This window comes from Lissotriton vulgaris, chromosome 10, assembly GCF_964263255.1.
Source record: "Lissotriton vulgaris chromosome 10, aLisVul1.2, whole genome shotgun sequence".
NCBI lineage: Eukaryota > Metazoa > Chordata > Amphibia > Caudata > Salamandridae > Lissotriton > Lissotriton vulgaris.
Window position 1 is genome coordinate 546,063,578 of NC_141698.1, and position 22,103 is coordinate 546,085,680.

The following is a 22,103-nucleotide window of genomic DNA, read 5'->3' on the forward strand; positions in this document are numbered from 1 at the left end:
TTATCACTCCTTGTTCACATCTCCCGCTGCTCATGCCTTGGAGCCTCTTTTGTACTCCCAAAAAAGACAAGTGAAGATCAGTGTACATTTGTATTTTGACTCCCACCAATTCCACTCTTGGTTTTGGTATATTTTTCCCAGGAAGAAAAATAGCTGAAGGATGTTACCATACAAGGTATTTCCTATAAAGACATCTTGCACTCTGCCAAAGATCCAGTGGAATAACAAATCAACCAGCAAGTCCTTCACGTACCCCTTTAGCTGACCTAGGATATTCCGCTCACAACTGAGAACCGATACAGTGCATTTATTTCACAGGAGCATTTATTTACAAGAGAGAGGGGGCAGGGAGAGAAGCAATCATGTTTCTGGGGGAGGCTGCTGATGTTGCTTATTCTGTTTTTCCTGCTGGTCTGCAAACTGAATCTGAAGCTCCTCTTCCAACCGCTCCTTCGCCCTTACCACCTGGTGAAAAAGAGAAAAGGTCAGCTTGCACTATTTTAATCAAAGGAGGGAAATATTCTCCCATTGTCGATACAACCCATATTGTCACAGACCACCAGTCCACAGCAAACTGGACTGGTGGTCTATGTCTATATCAGTTGTATCATTAGTGCGGTGATTTCACCATGAAAATTAACAGATCCCTCTATATAAATGATGGAGGTAAAATCTACCTATTTTGCACAGTGGTCAATATATCGGAGCAGGGTTCTGATGCACAAAAATAAAAAAACTATAGGCATGTGTAAAGAAATTATGAGGAGCTCAAATCTTACATGTACAAAAGATTTTACTTTTAATTAGCAATGGCAGGACACAAGCAGTTCTTTCCGTAATTATGATACATATGAAATTAGTTACTTACCAGTAACTGCAGTTCTCCAACATTGGTATCTTTTATATATTCACATGCTTGAATCGTTCCCAATTGTCAGGCTGGGAATCTCCGGTACATCAAAATAGCAGTATACAATGTAAAAATATACAACATGCAGTATATTGTCAAGGCGTCTAAGCTCTTTTCTCTGAGTGGTTCGCTCCCTTGTCTCTCTGACGAGACACGGTATTGTAGAAGCTGCGATCATTTGCATTGAACTGTGCCATTGTTTTTGAGCCGATATTTGATTTGGATTTGCCGCGCTTGCCTGCAGCATTCCTGCACTGTAGTTGCTCTCTGCGCGTTAGCCCCCGGCGCCCTGACCTGCTCCCCCCTCCATTTTGTCCCTGTTGTTGGTGTTGTTGTGCTTCCCGAGCCCGCCCCGCCTCCCAGCTGAGACGCCCTCCCACTAGGTATTTACGGCGCCCTCAGAACTCATAGCGCTGTGACCCCTCTTCGCCTCTGCCCTGAGTGGTTCGCTCCCTTGTCTCTCTGATGAGACACGGTATTGTAGAAGCTGCGATCATTTGCATTGAACTGTGCCATTGTTTTTGAGCCGATATTTGATTTGGATTTGCCGCGCTTGCCTGTAGCATTCCTGCACTGTAGTTGCTCTCTGCGCGTTAGCCCCCGGCGCCCTTACCTGCTCCCCCCTCCATTTTGTCCCTGTTGTTGGTGTTGTTGTGCTTCCCGAGCCCGCCCCGCCTCCCAGCTGAGACGCCCTCCCACTAGGTATTTACGGCGCCCTCAGACCTCATAGCGCTGTGACCCCTCTTCGCCTCTGCCCTGAGTGGTTCGCTCCCTTGTCTCTCTGACGAGACACGGTATTGTAGAAGCTGCGATCATTTGCATTGAACTGTGCCATTGTTTTTGAGCCGATATTTGATTTGGATTTGCCGCGCTTGCCTGTAGCATTCCTGCACTGTAGTTGCTCTCTGCGCGTTAGCCCCCGGCGCCCTGACCTGCTCCCCCCTCCATTTTGTCCCTGTTGTTGGTGTTGTTGTGCTTCCCGAGCCCGCCCCGCCTCCCAGCTGAGACGCCCTCCCACTAGGTATTTACGGCGCCCTCAGACCTCATAGCGCTGTGACCCTCTTCGCCTCTGCCCTGAGTGGTTCGCTCCCTTGTCTCTCTGACGAGACACGGTATTGTAGAAGCTGCGATCATTTACATTGAACTGTGCCATTGTTTTTGAGCCGATATTTGATTTGGATTTGCCGCGCTTGCCTGTAGCATTCCTGCACTGTAGTTGCTCTCTGCGCGTTAGCCCCCGGAGCCCTGACCTGCTCCCCCCTCCATTTTGTCCCTGTTGTTGGTGTTGTTGTGCTTCCCGAGCCCGCCCCGCCTCCCAGCTGAGACGCCCTCCCACTAGGTATTTACGGCGCCCTCAGACCTCATAGCGCTGTGACCCCTCTTCGCCTCTGCCCTGAGTGGTTCGCTCCCTTGTCTCTCTGACGAGACACGGTATTGTAGAAGCTGCGATCATTTGCATTGAACTGTGCCATTGTTTTTGAGCCGATATTTGATTTGGATTTGCCGCGCTTGCCTGTAGCATTCCTGCACTGTAGTTGCTCTCTGCGCGTTAGCCCCCGGCGCCCTTACCTGCTCCCCCCTCCATTTTGTCCCTGTTGTTGGTGTTGTTGTGCTTCCCGAGCCCGCCCCGCCTCCCAGCTGAGACGCCCTCCCACTAGGTATTTACGGCGCCCTCAGACCTCATAGCGCTGTGACCCCTCTTCGCCTCTGCCCTGAGTGGTTCGCTCCCTTGTCTCTCTGACGAGACACGGTATTGTAGAAGCTGCGATCATTTGCATTGAACTGTGCCATTGTTTTTGAGCCGATATTTGATTTGGATTTGCCGCGCTTGCCTGTAGCATTCCTGCACTGTAGTTGCTCTCTGCGCGTTAGCCCCCGGCGCCTTGACCTGCTCCCCCCTCCATTTTGTCCCTGTTGTTGGTGTTGTTGTGCTTCCCGAGCCCGCCCCGCCTCCCAGCTGAGACGCCCTCCCACTAGGTATTTACGGCGCCCTCAGACCTCATAGCGCTGTGACCCCTCTTCGCCTCTGCCCTGAGTGGTTCGCTCCCTTGTCTCTCTGACGAGACACGGTATTGTAGAAGCTGCGATCATTTGCATTGAACTGTGCCATTGTTTTTGAGCCGATATTTGATTTGGATTTGCCGCGCTTGCCTGTAGCATTCCTGCACTGTAGTTGCTCTCTGTGCGTTAGCCCCCGGCGCCCTGACCTGCCCCCCCCCCTCCATTTTGTCCCTGTTGTTGGTGTTGTTGTGCTTCCCGAGCCCGCCCCGCCTCCCAGCTGAGACGCCCTCCCACTAGGTATTTACGGCGCCCTCAGACCTCATAGCGCTGTGACCCCTCTTCGCCTCTGCCCTGAGTGGTTCGCTCCCTTGTCTCTCTGACGAGACACGGTATTGTAGAAGCTGCGATCATTTGCATTGAACTGTGCCATTGTTTTTGAGCCGATATTTGATTTGGATTTGCCGTGCTTGCCTGTAGCATTCCTGCACTGTAGTTGCTCTCTGCGCGTTAGCCCCCGGCGCCCTGACCTGCTCCCCCCTCCATTTTGTCCCTGTTGTTGGTGTTGTTGTGCTTCCCGAGCCCGCCCCGCCTCCCAGCTGAGACGCCCTCCCACTAGGTATTTACGGCGCCCTCAGACCTCATAGCGCTGTGACCCCTCTTCGCCTCTGCCCTGAGTGGTTTGCTCCCTTGTCTCTCTGACGAGACACGGTATTGTAGAAGCTGCGATCATTTGCATTGAACTGTGCCATTGTTTTTGAGCCGATATTTGATTTGGATTTGCCGCGCTTGCCTGTAGCATTCCTGCACTGTAGTTGCTCTCTGCGCGTTAGCCCCCGGCGCCTTGACCTGCTCCCCCCTCCATTTTGTCCCTGTTGTTGGTGTTGTTGTGCTTCCCGAGCCCGCCCCGCCTCCCAGCTAAGACGCCCTCCCACTAGGTATTTACGGCGCCCTCAGACCTCATAGCGCTGGGACCCCTCTTCGCCTCTGCCCTGAGTGGTTCGCTCCCTTGTCTCTCTGACGAGACACGGTATTGTAGAAGCTGCGATCATTTGCATTGAACTGTGCCATTGTTTTTGAGCCGATATTTGATTTGGATTTGCCGCGCTTGCCTGTAGCATTCCTGCACTGTAGTTGCTCTCTGCGCGTTAGCCCCCGGCGCCCTGACCTGCTCCCCCCTCCATTTTGTCCCTGTTGTTGGTGTTGTTGTGCTTTCCGAGCCCGCCCCGCCTCCCAGCTGAGACGGCCTCCCACTAGGTATTTACGGCGCCCTCAGACCTCATAGCGCTGTGACCCCTCTTCGCCTCTGCCCTGAGTGGTTCGCTCCCTTGTCTCTCTGACGAGACACGGTATTGTAGAAGCTGCGATCATTTGCATTGAACTGTGCCATTGTTTTTGAGCCGATATTTGATTTGGATTTGCCGCGTTTGCCTGTAGCATTCCTGCACTGTAGTTGCTCTCTGCGCGTTAGCCCCCGGCGCCCTGACCTGCTCCCCCCTCCATTTTGTCCCTGTTGTTGGTGTTGATGTGCTTCCCGAGCCCGCCCCGCCTCCCAGCTGAGACGCCCTCCCACTAGGTATTTACGGCGCCCTCAGACCTCATAGCGCTGTGACCCCACTTCGCCTCTGCCCTGAGTGGTTCGCTCCCTTGTCTCTCTGACGAGACACGGTATTGTAGAAGCTGCGATCATTTGCATTGAACTGTGCCATTGTTTTTGAGCCGATATTTGATTTGGATTTGCCGCGCTTGCCTGTAGCATTCCTGCACTGTAGTTGCTCTCTGCGCGTTAGCCCCCGGCGCCCTGACCTGCTCCCCCCTCCATTTTGTCCCTGTTGTTGGTGTTGTTGTGCTTCCCGAGCCCGCCCCGCCTCCCAGCTGAGACGCCCTCGCCCCTCCCCCCCACCATCCATATATGACAGTTCTTCCCGCGCGCAGCGTTCACGCGCAGCGACTGCGCCCCATTCGCGCCGAAGGTGCGCCAAAGGTAAGCCCGTCTACGCCCGTCCGCGCCTGGACCGCGCCCAGCGCCATACCCCCTGGCCCCCGTCCCTCCCAGCCCCCCCGCATTACCTACGATGCCGCCACCCTCCTAGCCCTTAACCCCGGTCGCGCCCCCAACTGCGTCCAAGCCGCCCCTGGACACACCCATGGACCTTTCTCTTGCTACTCCTGCAAATTCATCGGCACCGACAACATCTCCGCTACGACCACAACACAGATTCCCGACCCCAACCACCTACAATGCATCCTTCTCAACACTCGATCGGTCCACAGACACGCCATTGACCTATGGAATCTACTAGACACCATCTCTCCAGACGTCGCCTTCCTAACAGAAACTTGGATGAGCGCTTCCTCCGCCCCAGACATCACCATTGCCATCCCTGAAGACTATAAGATCACACGCAAGGACCGCACCGACCACACAGGAGGAGGAATCGCTATCGTCCATAAGAAATCAATCCGCATCTCAACCAGCTCTGACGCCAACCTCGCTAACTCCGAACACCTTCACTTCCAGATCCACATCGACCCCAAAACCACACTCAGAGGCACCCTCCTCTACAGACCACCAGGACCCCGCGCAAAATTCAGTGAAGACATCACGGACTTCATCACCCCACACGCGCTCCCCTCCAAAGACTACATCCTTCTGGGAGACCTCAACTTTCACCTTGAAAAGATCAACGACCGCAACACCGCCACCCTCTTAGACAACCTTGCCAACCTCGGACTTAAACAACTAGTCACTTCCCCCACCCACATCGCAGGTCACACACTCGACCCCATCTTCACCTCCAGCAATCATGTCTCCTTCAGCCACACTACGGATCTCCTCTGGACTGACCACAGCTGCGTTCACTTCACCTACAACAAACCAAAACCCACCAACCACCTCCAACCAACTCTGCAAAGAAACTGGAACAAAATCACCACGGACCAGATCTCCGCATCGCTCCTTCTAAACACCCCAGCCCACTCTTCTAACGCAAACGAAGCCGCCGCCAACCTCACCCTATGGATATCCAACACCGCCGACACCTTAGCACCACTGAAAAAACGTCAAAGCAAACCTGGCAGCAAAAAGGCCTCATGGTTCAACGATGATCTTAAGAAGTCCAAGAAACTCTGCCGCTCCCTTGAAAAGGCCTGGAAAAAAGACCCAACCACTAGCACCAAGGACGCCTTCAAAAACGCCACCCGCACTCACCACCAACTAATCCGAAAGGCCAAGAAAACAGCATTCAAGGATCGACTTGACAACAACGCCCACAACAGCAAGGAACTTTTCAACATCGTCAAGGAATTTTCCAATCCCTCGGCCAACTCCAACGACATCACCCCCTCTCAAGCCCTCTGCGACTCCCTAGCCTCATTCTTCCACAACAAGATTGCAGACATCCACAACAGCTTCGACAACCAACCCGGAAACCAACCCACCCTACCATTTGATGAACATTCTCCCCCCGTGAACACCCTTAACGACTGGAACCCAATCTCCACTGAGGACACAATCCGCCTGATGAATTCCATCCACTCAGGATCCCCCACAGACCCATGTCCTCACCACATCTTCAACAAAGCAGACTCCGTCATAGCACCGCACCTCCGAGACGTCATCAACTGCTCCTTCAACTCCGCCACCTTCCCGGAAGACTGGAAACACGCGGAACTCACCGCCCTTCTGAAAAAACCCACAGCGGACCCCACCGAACTCAAAAATTACCGCCCCATCTCGCTCCTTCCATTCCCGGCCAAAGTCATCGAGAAAGCTGTCAACAACCAGCTCGCCGCCTTCCTCGAAGCCAACAAATCCCTCGACTCCTCACAATCTGGCTTCCGAGCAAAACACAGCACTGAGACCGCCCTCATCGCAGCAACAGACGACATTCGAACTCTACTGGACAATGGAGACACAGTCGCCCTCATCCTCCTCGACCTCTCTGCAGCATTCGACACAGTCTGCCACAGCACCCTTTTACAACGCCTCAATAACATCGGAATCCAAGGAAAAGCACTTGAATGGATCACCTCGTTCCTCACCGGAAGAACCCAGAGAGTCCGCCTCCCACCATTCAAGTCCGAGGCCACTGAAGTCATCTGTGGCGTACCACAAGGATCCTCACTCAGCCCCACCCTCTTCAACGTATACATGAGCCCCCTCGCGGCCATCGCCCGCCAACACAACCTCAACATCATCTCTTACGCGGATGACACTCAACTAATCCTTTCTCTCACCAATGACCCCAGCACCGCCAAAACTAACCTACACGAAGGAATGAAAGAAGTTGCCGAATGGATGAAACAAAGCCGTCTGAAACTGAACTCAGACAAAACAGAAGTCCTCATCTTAGGTACATCCCCCTCTGCATGGGACGACTCCTGGTGGCCGGAAGCCCTCGGAAAAGCACCCATCCCGACAGACCACGCACGGAACCTAGGCGTCATCCTGGATTCTTCACTCTCAATGAACAGACAAGTCAGCGCCGTATCCTCTTCCTGCTTCAACATTCTTCGCATGCTCAGAAAAACATTTCGCTGGATCCCCACCGAAACTAGGAAAACAGTCACCCATGCTCTGGTCACGAGATGACTGGACTACGGAAACACCCTCTACGCAGGCACTACCGCTAAACTCCAGAAGAAACTCCAACGAATCCAAAACGCCTCAGCCAGGATCATATTAGACATCCCACGCAACAAACACATCTCTGGTCACCTTAAAGACCTCCACTGGCTACCCGTCAATAAGAGGATCACTTTCCGACTGCTAACCCACGCACACAAATCACTCTACGACATCGGACCAGAATGCCTCAACTCACGACTGTCCTTCTACACCCCCTCCCGCCAACTACGTTCTTCCAGCCAAGCCCTCCCCACTGTACCTCGCATCAACAAGACCACCATGGGAGGCAGATCCTTCTCATACCTGGCTGCTAAAACATGGAACTCACTCCCCGCTTACCTTCGCCTTACCCAGAACCACCTAGCATTCAGAAAGCAACTTAAAACGTGGATATTTGACAAGTAATCCTTCTCCCCTTTCTAAGCGCCTTGAGACCCTCTGGGTATGTAGTGCGCTATATAAATTCTCTGACTTGACTTGACTTGACTACTTCGTAAACCCCAAAAAGGATTATTGATGGAATAGTAGAAGGCAACAGAAGTTAATTTGAGCGGAGGATATGAGAGTCTGTTAGTTGAATTTAGTAGGATAATGGAGGGATAGAAGAAGAAAGGGTCTGAAAGTGTTATTTGGGAGATCATAGTAGTAAAATAAGGTTTGGGATGAGTCAAAGGAGAGCTACACGAGGGAAGGGTTTTTTTTGCGAGCTCAAAGTACTAAAATTAGGTTTGGGGTGAGCCTAGGAGAGAGAGAGAGAGGGGAGGTAAGAGTCTAGAAAGGGCTATTTTGGATATCATAGTAGTAGTTTGAGGTTTGGTATGAGTAGAGTGTGGCGGTAGAAGATATATTGAGAGAGGTATAGGGTGACACAGAGTAGTTCAATTGGAGAGAGTCAAAAGTGTTTTTTTCTTCTACAGTTGGTGTAAAGTAATAAATATATAGATACATAACTACATAGAAAGGGTATACACGTGTAAGAAAGAATACATAGAGATTTAAAGTTGAACTGTATAAACTCATACTTTCAAGTGTTGCTGTACTTGAAGCTAATTTATATGTGTATTTTTATAACTTTTTAAAATTTGATATTTTCCTCAATATTTCAATGGTGGAGTACTTGTAGATAAACTAGTTATGATCATATTTAGATATTGTGATAGATTAGTAAAGCTGAGATCCATAAGCATATAAATAAAAAAAAACATATGAAAGCTATGCAGTGACCTATAAACATGTTAAGCTTAGAATATATATATATATATATATATATATATATATATATATATATATATATATTTTTAACCTATGCATTTGTTACACAGACCTAGACAATATCAATATATTTTAAAAACCATAGTCATTATACATATTTGTACAAAGAAATAAATAGGTCTAGATACATGCATATAATCAAATTATAAATGTTTACAAACACAGGGATATGCTGTATTTTAGTGTTTGAGTATGGTGGTTATGTAGGAAAGAGCCACCTCTTCAGTAGTCTTCAAAAGATTAGACATTTATCTGTGACTCTTATGTTTGGCGGTAATGAATTCCATAGTTTGTCTGCTTGATCAGAGAAAGATGTACCACCTATGTTTTTTTCTTGTATGGTGGGGTTTTGAGGCGAGCTGCCAATGTTGAGCAGAGGTTCCTTTGTTGAATGAATTTGGTGATTTTATTACCGATGAAAAGCGGTCCTTGTCCATGTATTGCTTTGTGGGTGAGACAAAGCTGCTTGAAGGTGGATCTTCTGGCAACCAGTAACTAATGTACAGCCCTTAAAGCAGGGAGATGTGGGTCTGTGGCTTTACATGTAGGAGTAGTCTGGCAGCAAGGTTTTGAATCTGTTGCAGTCTTTTCATAGTTGAAAACAATATTTGTGGTAGAGGCCATTGATGTAATCCTGTTTAGACAGCACAAGAGAGATTAAAGCTGGGACCTAGCATAGAAATCCCAGGTGGGGGAAGATGCATTGCAGAGTTTTCTTAGTAATGAAGCTTTATCTTGCTCATTTGTCCACTTGGGCACATAGTAATTTCAAGGTTTCTTACTTCCGTAGATACTTTAGAAGGTGGATCCTCAGACAGAGCGCAGAGTGGGTCATCATTTTTCCAACTGCCTCCTGTATTTCAGTTTTGGAAGCACGGAATTTCAGATGGCTATAGGTCATCCACTGATGACCTGCCTACCTGACTCTGAGGCAACTGAAGACTTTTGAGCTTCCAATGTCTTTGGGGCTTTCCACTTTTAGAAGTATTTGTGTGTCATCTACATATTTGTAGCATGTGAGTTGAAATTCATTGAACATTGCTGGTAATGACTTCATGTAGATGTTGAAAAGCATGGATGAGATGATAGAGATTGGGGGACCCCTGCTTTTGTGAAGTACGGTTTGGACGAGAAAGGGGGAGCATGGTTGGTATTTGTTCTGTTTCGAAGGTAGGATGTAAATCATTCGAGAGCAGTCCCCTCTATGCCGGCTTCATAGAGTCTTCGTATTAGAGTGTCATGGTTAACAGTGTCAAAGGCACCCACGATGGCCAAGAAGAGTAGTGCAGCAACCCTGTTCTGGTCTACTGTGTTTAAAGTTATCTTCACTGAATTGTGATATCTGAGTGAATGCTGCTCTTTCTATCAGTTTGCCGAGGAAGGTCCACTTGTAATTGGTCTGTAGTTGTTGGGGTCATTCAGGTCCTGGTTAGTTTTCTTTAATAATAGGCATAGGCAGGGCTTTTTTTAGGTCTTCTGGAAAGATTCCTGTAGTTACATTATTGATGATTCTTCTTACTGGTGTGGCAGAAGAGGTAGTAAAAAATGTTGTTGAAGATTTGTGGAGGACCAGTGTCAGAAAGGCAACTGGATGGCCTGCTTGTTTTGACCAGATCCATAAATTCACTAATGTAAAATAGCCATAGGCCTGAAACAACATAGTATGTTTGGTAACACATCCACCTCATTTCAAAGAACCCAAACTTCAGGCAATGAGGTGGACGCTTAAGCTCTCCTACTCCCCTTAAAGGCCAGCATAGTTCAGATTTCAAAGCACAAGTGTGAGAGTAGAATGCAATGAGTTTCTGACCGGGAAGCATGTAAATATATAATACCACTGTTGGGGAACTGGAGTTACAGGTGAGTAACTAACTTCTTCTCCAACATTGGATCTTTTATATATTCATATGCTTTATTCAGAATAGTAAGCAGTACACATTCTGCAATACAACAGAGTGGGAAGCAGGCTCACCTTTAGTGAAACCGGTTTCTCAGGACTGCCTGTTCCACTGCTGTATCAGCTTCTGCTTTCACGTTTAGGTACTAATGCTTTGTGAAAATATGCCTGCTCCCCAGGTGGCTGCATGGCAGATGTCTTTCACAGTCACCCCAGCATAGAGAGCTGCAATTGAAGCAATACCCCTGGTGGAATACGCCCTCACTCTTCCCTGGGGAGGACGACTTAAAGAAAGCTGTACAGGGTGACTGCCAAGCTGCTGTCCCCTGTTTGGACATGGCTTGGCCTTTTCGTGGCTCTGCAAATGATAGAAAGAGCTGGTCTAATGTGTGTATATCCTTTGTTTTGTCTATACAGAATTTGAGCCAGCTACATAAGTCTAGAGAATGTAATGAGCTCTCTGCTGGGGAATAAGGAGTGGGAAATAAAGATCTAAGAAGGACAGGCTCATTCGGATGGGAATCTGTATGCACTTTAGGAATGAATTTAGAATTGGTTCAGAGTATCAATTTGTGCTTTGAGAAGCGGAGAAAAGGTTCACTGATGGTGAATGCCTGAATTTCTCCCACTCTCCCTGTATGAAATGCAAGGCCTGCAGAAATTCTAGGAAAGTGAAGGAATTCGAGGTACCAGGTAGATTGAACAAGATTATAATCTCCAAACTCTTGAACTGTCACTCAGAGTTCACTGTGTACTGTCTGGTGTGCCCATGTGGCAAAAGATATGTGGGACGCACGATCAAACAGACAAAATTAAGGGTGTTGGAGCATATGAGAGCGAGTAACACCAGAGACCAGAGCTACCCGGTGGCTCAACACTATGAGAAAATGCATCAAAGCAATAGCAATCTGCTCTCATGCTTCATCCTAGACCAGTTAACAAGATCAGAACGTGGGGGAGACTGGGTTAAAAAATTAAGAACCCTCGAATCACGATACATAATAATGCTACAGACAAAGAGCCCTACAGGCCTTAACAATGAGGAAGAAATGTGGGTGCATATTGGGTAAGGTAATTGTCTGTACTGTAAGAAAAGAGAACATGCAAATTAGTCTGTCCCTGGCCCAGTGCATCATGGGAACAGGGCAGACCAAACTACCAAGCCAATTCTTTTACTGGGAAGGAAACAAGCTTCCGGGGACCGGTTTCTGGCATTACAGCCGTCTTCGGCCCGGCTTGCTTGAATCCTGATGGTGCAATGAGCAAGGGACTCGTGTCAGAGCATACCCTTCCACGCTTAAGCCCTGATCTGCTGACTGGGTAGTAGTATTCTGTTTAATTCAGATGCTCTGTCCATCACCAACTCCCTTTTCTGAATCGTTTTGTCCACCACAAGCGTGGAGGGGTATGCTCAGATGTGAGTCCCTTGCTCACTGCACCATCAGGATTCAAGCAAGCCGGGCCGAAGACGGCTGTAATGCCAGAAACCGGTCCCCGGAAGCTTGTTTCCTTTCCAGTAAAAGAATTGGCTTGGTAGTTTGGTCTGCCCTGTTCCCATGATGCACTGGGCCAGGGACAGACTAATTTGCATGTAGCCAGGTTCTGAGCTGGGATGGTGCAGTGAGGTAAAAAACAGTGATGGATTAAGCCCTGATCTGCTGACTGGGTAGTAGTATTCTGTTTAATTCAGATGCTCTGTCCATCACCACCCCCTTTTCTTTATCTCATATCGTGTGCTAATCCCATCCCTGCTCCCTTTAAATACCCCATGCACCCCATAATCTTAACCCACCCTTACTCCTTAAAATACCCCAACACCCTTAAACACTAACCCATCTCAACCCTATACATATACCCTGTACCCCAAAACCCAAACCTATCCTCAAACCCTAAAAATACCCATGTACCCTAAAACCCAAACCTAGCCCTGAACCGTATAAATACCCCTGTACCTCAAACCCAAACCTACCCCTGAAACCTAAAAATACCACTGTACCCCAAAACCCAAAGCTAGCCCTGAACCCTTAAAATACCCCTGTACCCCCAAACCTCCCCCTGAACCCTAAAAATACAGCAAAACCCAAACCTAGCCCTGAACCCTAAAAATACCACTGTACCCCAAAACCCACACCTGAACCCTAAAATACCCCTGTACCCCAAACCTAGCCCTGAACCCTTAAAATACCCCTGTACCCCATAAACAAAAACCAACCCCAGAACCCTAAAAATACCCCTGTACCTCAAAACCCAAAGCTAGCCCTGAACCCTAAAAATAACCCTGTACCCCAAAACCCAAGCCTACCCCTGAACCCTAAAATACCCCTGTACCCCAAAACCCAAACCTACCCCTGAACCCTAATACCCCTGTACCCCAAAACCCAAACCTAGCCCTGAACCCTTAAAATACCCCTGTACCCCAAAACCCAAACCTACCCCATAACCCTAAAAATACCCCTATACCCCAAAACCCAAACCTAGCCCTGAACCGTAAAAATACCCATGTACCCCAAAACCCATACCTATCCCTGAACCCTAAAACTACCCCTGTACTCCATAACCCAAAACTATATCTGAACCCTTAAAATACCCAAACACCCCACAACATATACCTCAGTACCCCAAAACATATACCCCTATACCCATACTTACCTTATCCAAACATTTAAAAAAAATATGCTTTTACCATCCATGCATTTACAACGAATTTCTTTGTAAATGTATGCGTGGTAAAAGCATATAAAATGTAATGTCATGCGCTATAATGGCATTGCGGAGTCATGGTACTTTCGTAATGAAAGTATGCGGAGTGATGGTATGAGGAAAGAAAGTTGCGGAATAATGGGTGTTTACCCTCCCCCAGTAAGTACATTGGTGGCACGGCCGCCCACATCTCCGGCAACATACTCATATTTTTTCACCACCCATTTGAAAAATGCACAGGTCTCTCTCATTGATGGCCAGCACCAACATACACTTTTGAACACACCTCCCATCACAAGTTCTAGAATTGCGAACTTTAGAGCTGGAGAGCTACGTTCGAATCTCGGCATCAGCTCAACATCCTGTGATTCCAGGCAAATCGATTGGTCTTCCCATGCCTACCACAAATGAATGTGTTCTTCTGTAATGTAAATTGTGCTCATGCCATGTTGTCGAGTTTGCGCTATATAATATTGCAAGGAAAAAGAAAGTAGGGAAGCTCGAGTTCACACACTACTGAACGCGCACTCTTAAGTGCCTCAGAAGTGCACTGTGAATCTGAGCGTTTCACAGGCCTGTCACAGATAAGAAATGCTATCTAAACGAAATCCTACAAAACAATATACTACTGGCCGGCAGCAATTCATACCCGGACAATGTCGGGACGGGCTGCTAGTAATATAATAAAGAGAGAGCCCAAACCTTTGAGGCGGGTAATCTCAGGAACCACAGCACAAATCACAACACCCAATACAGCGTTGGAAAGGGCAGTTGCAGCAGAAGGACATAGGCTATGCAGACGCCCACCATATACGTTTAAAAGGTAAAAGAACCGTGCCAACAAAGTAGTCCCTTGTGGGCGTGTCTGCTTTGTGCTGTGGGCGTGTGCTGGGGGCGTGACAAACGCTGGGGGCGTGTGGTACGTTCCGCCCTTCATGCCATGTCTCATTGTGTGCTAATCCCACCCTGCTCCCTTTAAATACCCCTGCACCCCATAATCATAACCCACCCTTACTCCTTAAAATACCCCAACACCCTTAAACACTAACCCATCTTAATCCTAAAAATATACCCTGTACCCCAAAACCCAAACCTATCCCTTAACCCTAAAAATACCCCTGTACCCCAAAACCCAAACCTAGCCCTGAACCCTATAAATACCCCTGTACCTCAAAACCTAAACCTACCCCTGAACGCTAAAAATACCCCTGTACCCCAAAACCCAAACCTAGCCCTGAACCCTAAAATACCCCTGTACCCCCAAACCCAAACTTAGCCCTGAACCCTTAAAATACCTCTGTACCGCAAAACCCAAACCTACCCACAAACCCTAAAAATACCCCTGTACCCCAAAACCTAAACCTAGCCCTGAACCCTAAAACCCCTGTACCCCCAAACCTACCCCTGAACCCTAAAATATCCTTGTACCCCAAACCTAGCCAGGAACCCTAAAAATACCCCTGTACCCCAAAACCCAAACCTAGCCCTGAACCCTTAAAATACCTCTGTACCCCAAAACCCAAACCTACCCCATAACCCTAAAAATACCCCTATACCCCAAAACGTAAACCTAGCCCTAAACCCTAAAAATACCCCTGTACCCCAAACACCAGACCTATCCCTAAAACTACCCCTGTACCCCATAACCCAAAACTATTTCTGAACCCTTAAAATACCCAAACACCCCAAAATATATACCTCAGTACCCCAAAACATATACCCCTATACCCATACTTACCTTATCCAAACATTAAAAAAACCATGCTTTTACCTTTCATGCATTTACAACGAATTTTGTTGTAAATGTATGCGTGGTAAAAGCATATAAAATGTAATGCCATGCGTTATAATGGTATTGCGGAGTCACTGTACTTTCGTAATGAAAGTATGCGGAGTGATGGTATGCGGAAAGAAAGTTGCGGAATAATGGGTGTTTACCCTTCCCCGGTAAGTACATTGGTGGCACGGCGGCCCACATCTCCAGCAACATATGTAAATGTACAGGAATTTATATAGCGCAAATCACCGAGCGGTTTCTAAGCGCTTGCTAAGGGAACCCGTCCTGGTATTCCCCTGTGAGATAACCCCGGCAGGGTAACCGCAAGGTGAAAGCCAGGCATCCCGCCGCGAGGGGCCGTTGTGGAGATTAAGCAAGCTATTGCCCAGAGTCGCAGAGTGTGAACCCGTGAATCGAGTAGGCACCGGAGCGAGAGAATTGTCGAGTCCATGGACATTTTAGGACTCAAGACCCCGCCGAGCCGGGAATTAAACCCTGGTCCCAGGCTGCCCTCTGCTTCCAGGTCTGCCTCCTCTAACCAGTGAGCCACACTTCTCCACATACTCATATCTCATATTTTTTCACCACCCATTTGAAAAATACGCAGGTCTCTCATTGATGGCCAGCACCGACATACACTTTTAGACACACCTCCCGCTACAAGTTCTAGAATTGCGAACTTTAGAGCTGGGGAGCTACGTTCGAATCTCGGCATCAGCTCAACATCCTGTGATTCCAGGCAAATCGCTTTGTCTCCCCGTGCCTACCACAAATGAATGTGTTCTTCTGTAATGTAAATTGTGCTCATGCCAGGTTGTCGAGTTTGCGCTATATAATATTGCAAGGAAAAATAAAGTAGGGAAACTCGAGTTCACACACTACTGAACACGCACTCTTAAGTGCATCAGCAGTGCACTGTGAATCGGAGCGTTTCACAGGCCTGTCACTGATAAGAAATGCTATCAAAACGAAATCCTACAAAACAATATACTACTGGCCAGCAGCAATTCATACCCGGACAACGTCGGGACGGGCTGCTAGTATATATATATATATATATTATATATATATATATATATATACACACACAGACACACATATACATATACACGCATACACATACATATATATATATAAATAAAACATATATGCAGGATATAGGACTTTAAAAGTGCTGTCAATATGTACTGTTCGATGATCTCACATATATGATTCATGAACATCTTGTCAGTGGGAACCCTCCCGAAAAGAATGCCTGTGGCACTTACCTTTGATTGTAAGTAAAATGAACCCCCAACAGACTTGTCGTTTACTTTAAATAAATGTTCATAGTTCTGTAAAAAGGAAAAAAACAGTTTGGTTGATAAAATGACAAAAGATTCATGATCACCTATTGCATTCAGATATGGGGTTACATTCCACAATACTTATGTTGAAAGCAATGTACAGATGGATAGCAAGCAAGGGTTCTTGTCAGGTGAAAGCTAGGATATAGCTCATGAGTCTATGTCTTTAAAAACTATTTGGCAAAGGCCTTAAAGTAATCCATCCGCATCACACAAGAGGATAAGAAAACAAGTTACTTACCTGTGACTTCAGTTATCCAGTATTGGTATCTTTCATAGATTCACATGCCTTAATCAATCCCCGTCGCCGAGGCGGGAGTCCCACGGTACATAAAAAAGCAGTGCCAAAAGTAAATTACAGTAGTAGGCCCTAAATACAGGCCTGAGGCCTAGATTGCAGTAGCCTATCTACCTCATTATGCTGAAAAGACCCAAGTCTTTGCCACAACCAATCAGCTCTCAGCACCCTCCAGAACCCTCTCTGCAGAGCCAGTTCTCCTCAGATTTTCGTTAGCACAAGTGGGGAACAAGTATCCCAATCTAGAGAACTAACTCTCCGGGGAGGAGGGTGGGTGCATGTGAATCTATGAAAGATACCAATACTGGATAACTTAAGTTACAGGTAAGTAACTTGTTTTCTTATCCAGTATTGGGGTATCTTTCATAGATTCACATGCCTGAATCAGACTAGCAAGCAGTATACCAGGTAATAGTTGGTTGCGGATGGTGGGAGACTTATACTGATACACTCCCAGTAATACCATCATCAACAACCTAACCAATGCTACACCATCTTATTGTCACAGACAGAGAGGACTATAAATCTTATGCATTTGTTAGAAACATTAGAATGGACATGTAATATTAACATAGTAGCAATCATATTGATATGACTTAATCTACAAATGAATATACATAAAAACATAAAATATATGTTACCTGAAAATGTATTTAAACAATAAGGTGTCGTACGACGGCTTGACCAACTGCTGCATCTCGCTGGCTTATCGATTGCAGGCAGTAATGTCTGGTGAATGTGTGGACATTCTTCTATGTCACAGCACGGCAGATGTCCTCGAGCGTCACTCCTGCAAATAACGCTGTAGACGCTGCTACAGCTCTCGTAGAATGTGCATTAACATTTCTTGTCAATGGTCTGTGTGACTTGGTATGGCAGAATTGGATCGCTGATGCTATCCATCTGGATATAGTAACCTTGGTGACCACTGTTCCCAACGTAGTCTGGCCGTAGGCCACGAACAAATGATCAGATTTTCTGAAGCTTTTTGTTCTCTGTAAGTAGCTTTAGACAACGTTTGATGTCCAGGGAGTGCAGCGTTCTTTCCGCTGGTGTAGTAGCATTTGAAAAGAAGACTTTCAGTCTGACTGGTTCATTTAAATGGAATTGTGAGGGAACCTTAGGTATAAATGATGGGTTCGTTCGAAGGGTGACGCAATCCTGTGAGAAATGTAGGAAGGGTTCCTTAATAGTGAATGCTTGTATCTCACTCACTCACTCTTCTGGCTGATGTCAAAGCTAGGAGTAAGGCAACTTTCCATGTAAGGTATTTGGTCTCGGCTTTATGAATAGGTTCGATTGGATGCTTCATGAGCTGTGAAAGAACCGTATTAAGTTCCCATTCCGGTGAGGGATGCCGAATCGGAGGATAAGCTCAGAACAGTCCTCTCATGAATTGTTTAATTAGAGATGACGTACATAGTGAAGGAATGTTAGACACCTTCGTGAATCTGGACAGAGCCGCTAGGTGAATCTTTATTGATGAAAAAGAAAGGTCAAAGCGAGCGAAGTGCAGCAGATAAGATAGAACTTCTTCTGCTGGAGCCTCAATCGGGTGTACACTATTGGAGACACACCAGGAGCAAAACCTTTTCCATTTTAGACGGTAAGTTTTCAATGTGCTTTGAGCTTGAGACTTCCTTAAGATATCCCTGCAATCCTGCGGAATCTGAAGGTGTTGAAACTCTAGGAAATCAGGAGCCATGCGTGCAATTTCAGAGATTGAGGATCTGGGTGAAGAATCAGTCGCTCCTTCTGTGACAGTAGTGTTGGAGACGGAAGAAGGCGAATTGGACGATCCTGGGATAACAACATTAGCTCCTGAAACAAATACTGGCGTGGCCATCTTGGAGCAATCAGTATTAGTCGGCAACTCTCGAACTTCATCTTGCGCAACACCTTTGGTATCAACAGGAACGGGGGAAAAGCGTAAGCATAAATCCCTGACTATCGCATGGACAGGGCATTCCTCCTTGATCCCTGTTGAGGATACCTGCTGGCGTAAAATCGGTATTTTTTGATCTGCTGTGTTGCAAACAAGTCCAACATTGGTTTGCCCCAAGTCTGGAACACCTTGTGCAATTGAGTTTGGTCCAACTCCCACTCGTGGCAATCTGACAGGGATCTGCTGAGTTTGTCTGCCAGTGTATTGTGGAGGCCTTTGACATGCTCTGCCCTGAGAGTTATGTTGTGAAGTGTAACCCAGTCCCATAACTCTTGAACTTCCTGTGACAGCGTCATAGATCTTGTTCCTCCCTGCTTGTTCACATAGAACATGCTGGTGGTATTGTCGGTTCGGACCAACACCGAAGATCCTGCAATTCTGGTGAGAAATGCTTGCAGAGAAAGGAAGATGGCCCTCAACTCCAGACTGTTGATGTGACACTGTCTGTATTCTCAAGTCCACCTGCCTTGGACTTGCAGATCTTGAAGATGACCTCCCCATCCCTCCATGGACGCATCCGTTGTCAGTATGAAGTCTGGAGGCATCTGTATTGAGGATAGTCCTTGTTTCAGATTGTGCAACAGGGTCCACCACTGAAGAGCGCTGACCATGTGCGGAGTGACTTCGATAATGTCCTCGAAGGAACCTGTTGCCTGTTTCCATTGATGATGCAGCTCTTCCTGCAGAGGTCGCATCTTGAGGCGTGCCAAAGGGATGAGGTTTATGGCTGATGAACACATTCCCAGGAGGGAAGCAAACAGTCGAACCGAAAGTGACTTTCTTTTTGACACCTGGATCGTCAATTTCTGCAAACGGAGTTGTCTCTCTTTTGAAAAGAATGCCTTGCATTTTATTGTGTCCAGACATGCTCCTAAGAAAGGCAGGACTTGTTTTGGACGTAGTTGGGATTTGCTTAAATTTACCGTTAGACCCAGAGAGTCAAAGAGAGCACAACAGCTTGTCATGGCATCCTGAACACTGTTTAATGAAGGGCCCTTGAGTAACCAGTCGTCCAAGTACAGGAATACTTGGATTCCCCAAGAGCGCAACATTACTGCTACCGGGGCCAGGCACTTTGTGAATATTCTTGGTGCTGATTTGAGGCCGAACTGTAGTACTTTGAATTGATAGTGGGCGCCAGCCACAGAAAATTGGAGATACTTTCGATGCTTGGGATGAATGGGGATGTGGAAGTATGCATCCTCCATGTCTAATGAGGCCAAAAAATCTCCTTCGTTCAGACAATTTAGGATCTCTGAAAGAGTGACCATGCGAAACCCCTGCTTCTTGAGGAACTTGTTGCAGCTGCGCAGGTTTAGAATTGGTCGCCATTCTCCCGAATTCTTTTTTATAAGGAAAAATCGGGAGAAGAAACCGGTTCCTCTCTGCTGAAGCGGGACTTTTTCTATGGCGTTCTTGAGGAGCATGGTTTGAACCTACTTGAACAATAAGTGAAGACGAGGGGAGGGGGTCCCTTGGGCAGAACAGTTGGCGGCTTGGTAACAAATTCTAGGGTGATTCCGTGCGGTACCAGATCTAACACCCACTGATCGGAGGTAATTTTCTGCAACTGTTGATGGAACAAAGATATTTTCGTGCCCACAGGAAGGGGAGAGGATGCTGATGGCGACCGGTTGAACTCACTTGTTCTTGTGAGTGTCTCGCCCTTGATTGTTGGAGCGTCTGCGGCCTCCTTGGCAAGAAAAAACAGCCGTATTTGATTGACGGTAAGAAGATTTATAATCTTGACGGTAGTGTGATTGGTATTGTCTGCCCTGCTGATGGTAATTTCCTCTAGAGGAGTAGCCACGTCCTCTAGCCCCTCTGTAAGAGCCTCGTTTGAATTGTAAGGAACCTAAAGACCTAGCGGTATCCGTGTCCATCTGGATTGCCTGGAGGGCCTCGTCAATGTGCTTGCCAAAAAGAGACTCGCCGTCGTAGGCCATGTCTAAGATCTTTAACTGAACCTCTGGTCTGAAGGTGGTAGCTGTCAACCAACCCTGGCGCCCGAGGACGGCGGTTCCAGCCAACTGCCTGAAATTCATGTTGGCGATATCTAGGGTGCAGTCGATAGACTCTGAGGCTGCACGTTCACCCTCCATCAAATTTTTGCGAGCTTCTGCTCAGTTGTCTTCAGGGATCAAATCAATGAAAGCTGTCATATCCGACCACATTTGACGATCATAGCGCCCTATGATGGCCAACGAATTTGCTTCCCTAATAGAGGGGGCAGCCATGGTCGAGAACTTCTTACCGATAAGGTCAAGGCGACGTTCCTCCCTATCCGGAGGAGTAGTGATGGGCGTAGCTGGATTTTTTTTCCCTCTGCTGTGCAGCCTGCGAAATAACCGAGGCTGGTCTCGGGTGACCCACAAGGCAAGATGGACTGTCGAATGGTGTGCGATACTTTTTATCAATCCGTGGTAGCACAGCTGGCACAGAAGCAGGATTCTTCATTATTTTGATGCCTTCTTTACAGATGTAATCTATTATTGGAATTGCTCTGGAAATTTTTCTAGTGTCCTCCTTAAAATCATGTAGAAAACAATCATATTGTTCTACTGTAACTGGAAGCTTGAACCTGCTCGAGCCTTTTTGAATGAGATTGTGAAATGCACCTATGTCCTCAGGTCGTGAGTCAGATGGCTGTGGAGTTGACGGAGATGGCATGGGGATAACGTATGTATCCCACGGATCTGAGGGAGGATTCTCAGGAATTTCTCCTTCTTCTACCTCTTCGTCCGAGGACGTATCAGCGTACGAGGTGGCAGAGCAGGCTGGTGTGTGTCTGTGACCGGAGACATGGGCGCTGGAGTTTGAGGCTGAGGTATCGGGTATGGTCCTGCCGCAGAAGTAGGCGGTGAAATGACCTGCTGCGGTGGAAATCGCTACCTGTAGTCAGCCAACATGGCCTGCAGGTCCTGAATAAGGGTAGGAGGCAGATGGCTGGTATCTGCAGTCCGTGAATAACTTGTGTGATGAGGAACCACAATGTCCTCCTGATAATAGTGCGCAAAGTAATCCTCCTCATCGTAGTCTTGACATTTTATAACTAGGTCAGAAGGATGGCGAGCTACTCCAAAGGCTCCTTCATTCTCGTCATCAACATAATCTCCTTCTTCATCCTGAGCGTACGTGTCCAAGAGGTGAGAGGGCATAAGTGGCGAGATATATGAGTATTCCTGTCTCTGGTAAGATCTGAGCAGGAAACTCTTGGATGCAACAGGCGTTGAAAATGTCTGCATCGCTGGTATAGATTTATTTGAAGTTGTTGCCAGTGCTGTGGATGGTACAGCTGTCAATGGGCTCTTCTTTTTCGTCATCGACGGG

At 47.4% G+C, this 22,103-nt stretch overlaps 1 protein-coding gene across 1 annotated transcript in view; it reads right to left on the bottom strand.

Annotated features, from left to right (window-relative positions):
* Positions 1-306: 306 nt before the first annotated feature.
* LOC147688502 (coronin-7-like) overlaps positions 307-22,103 on the bottom strand; it is a 1,252,182-nt gene continuing 1,230,385 nt past the window's right edge. The window contains exons 30-31 of the mRNA XM_086941395.1: positions 16,453-16,518; positions 307-465 (exon numbers count right to left, since the gene is read on the bottom strand). Coding sequence (XP_086797521.1) covers positions 361-465; positions 16,453-16,518 — 171 coding nt within the window. The 3' untranslated portion in view covers positions 307-360. The remainder of the gene's footprint in view (positions 466-16,452; positions 16,519-22,103) is intronic.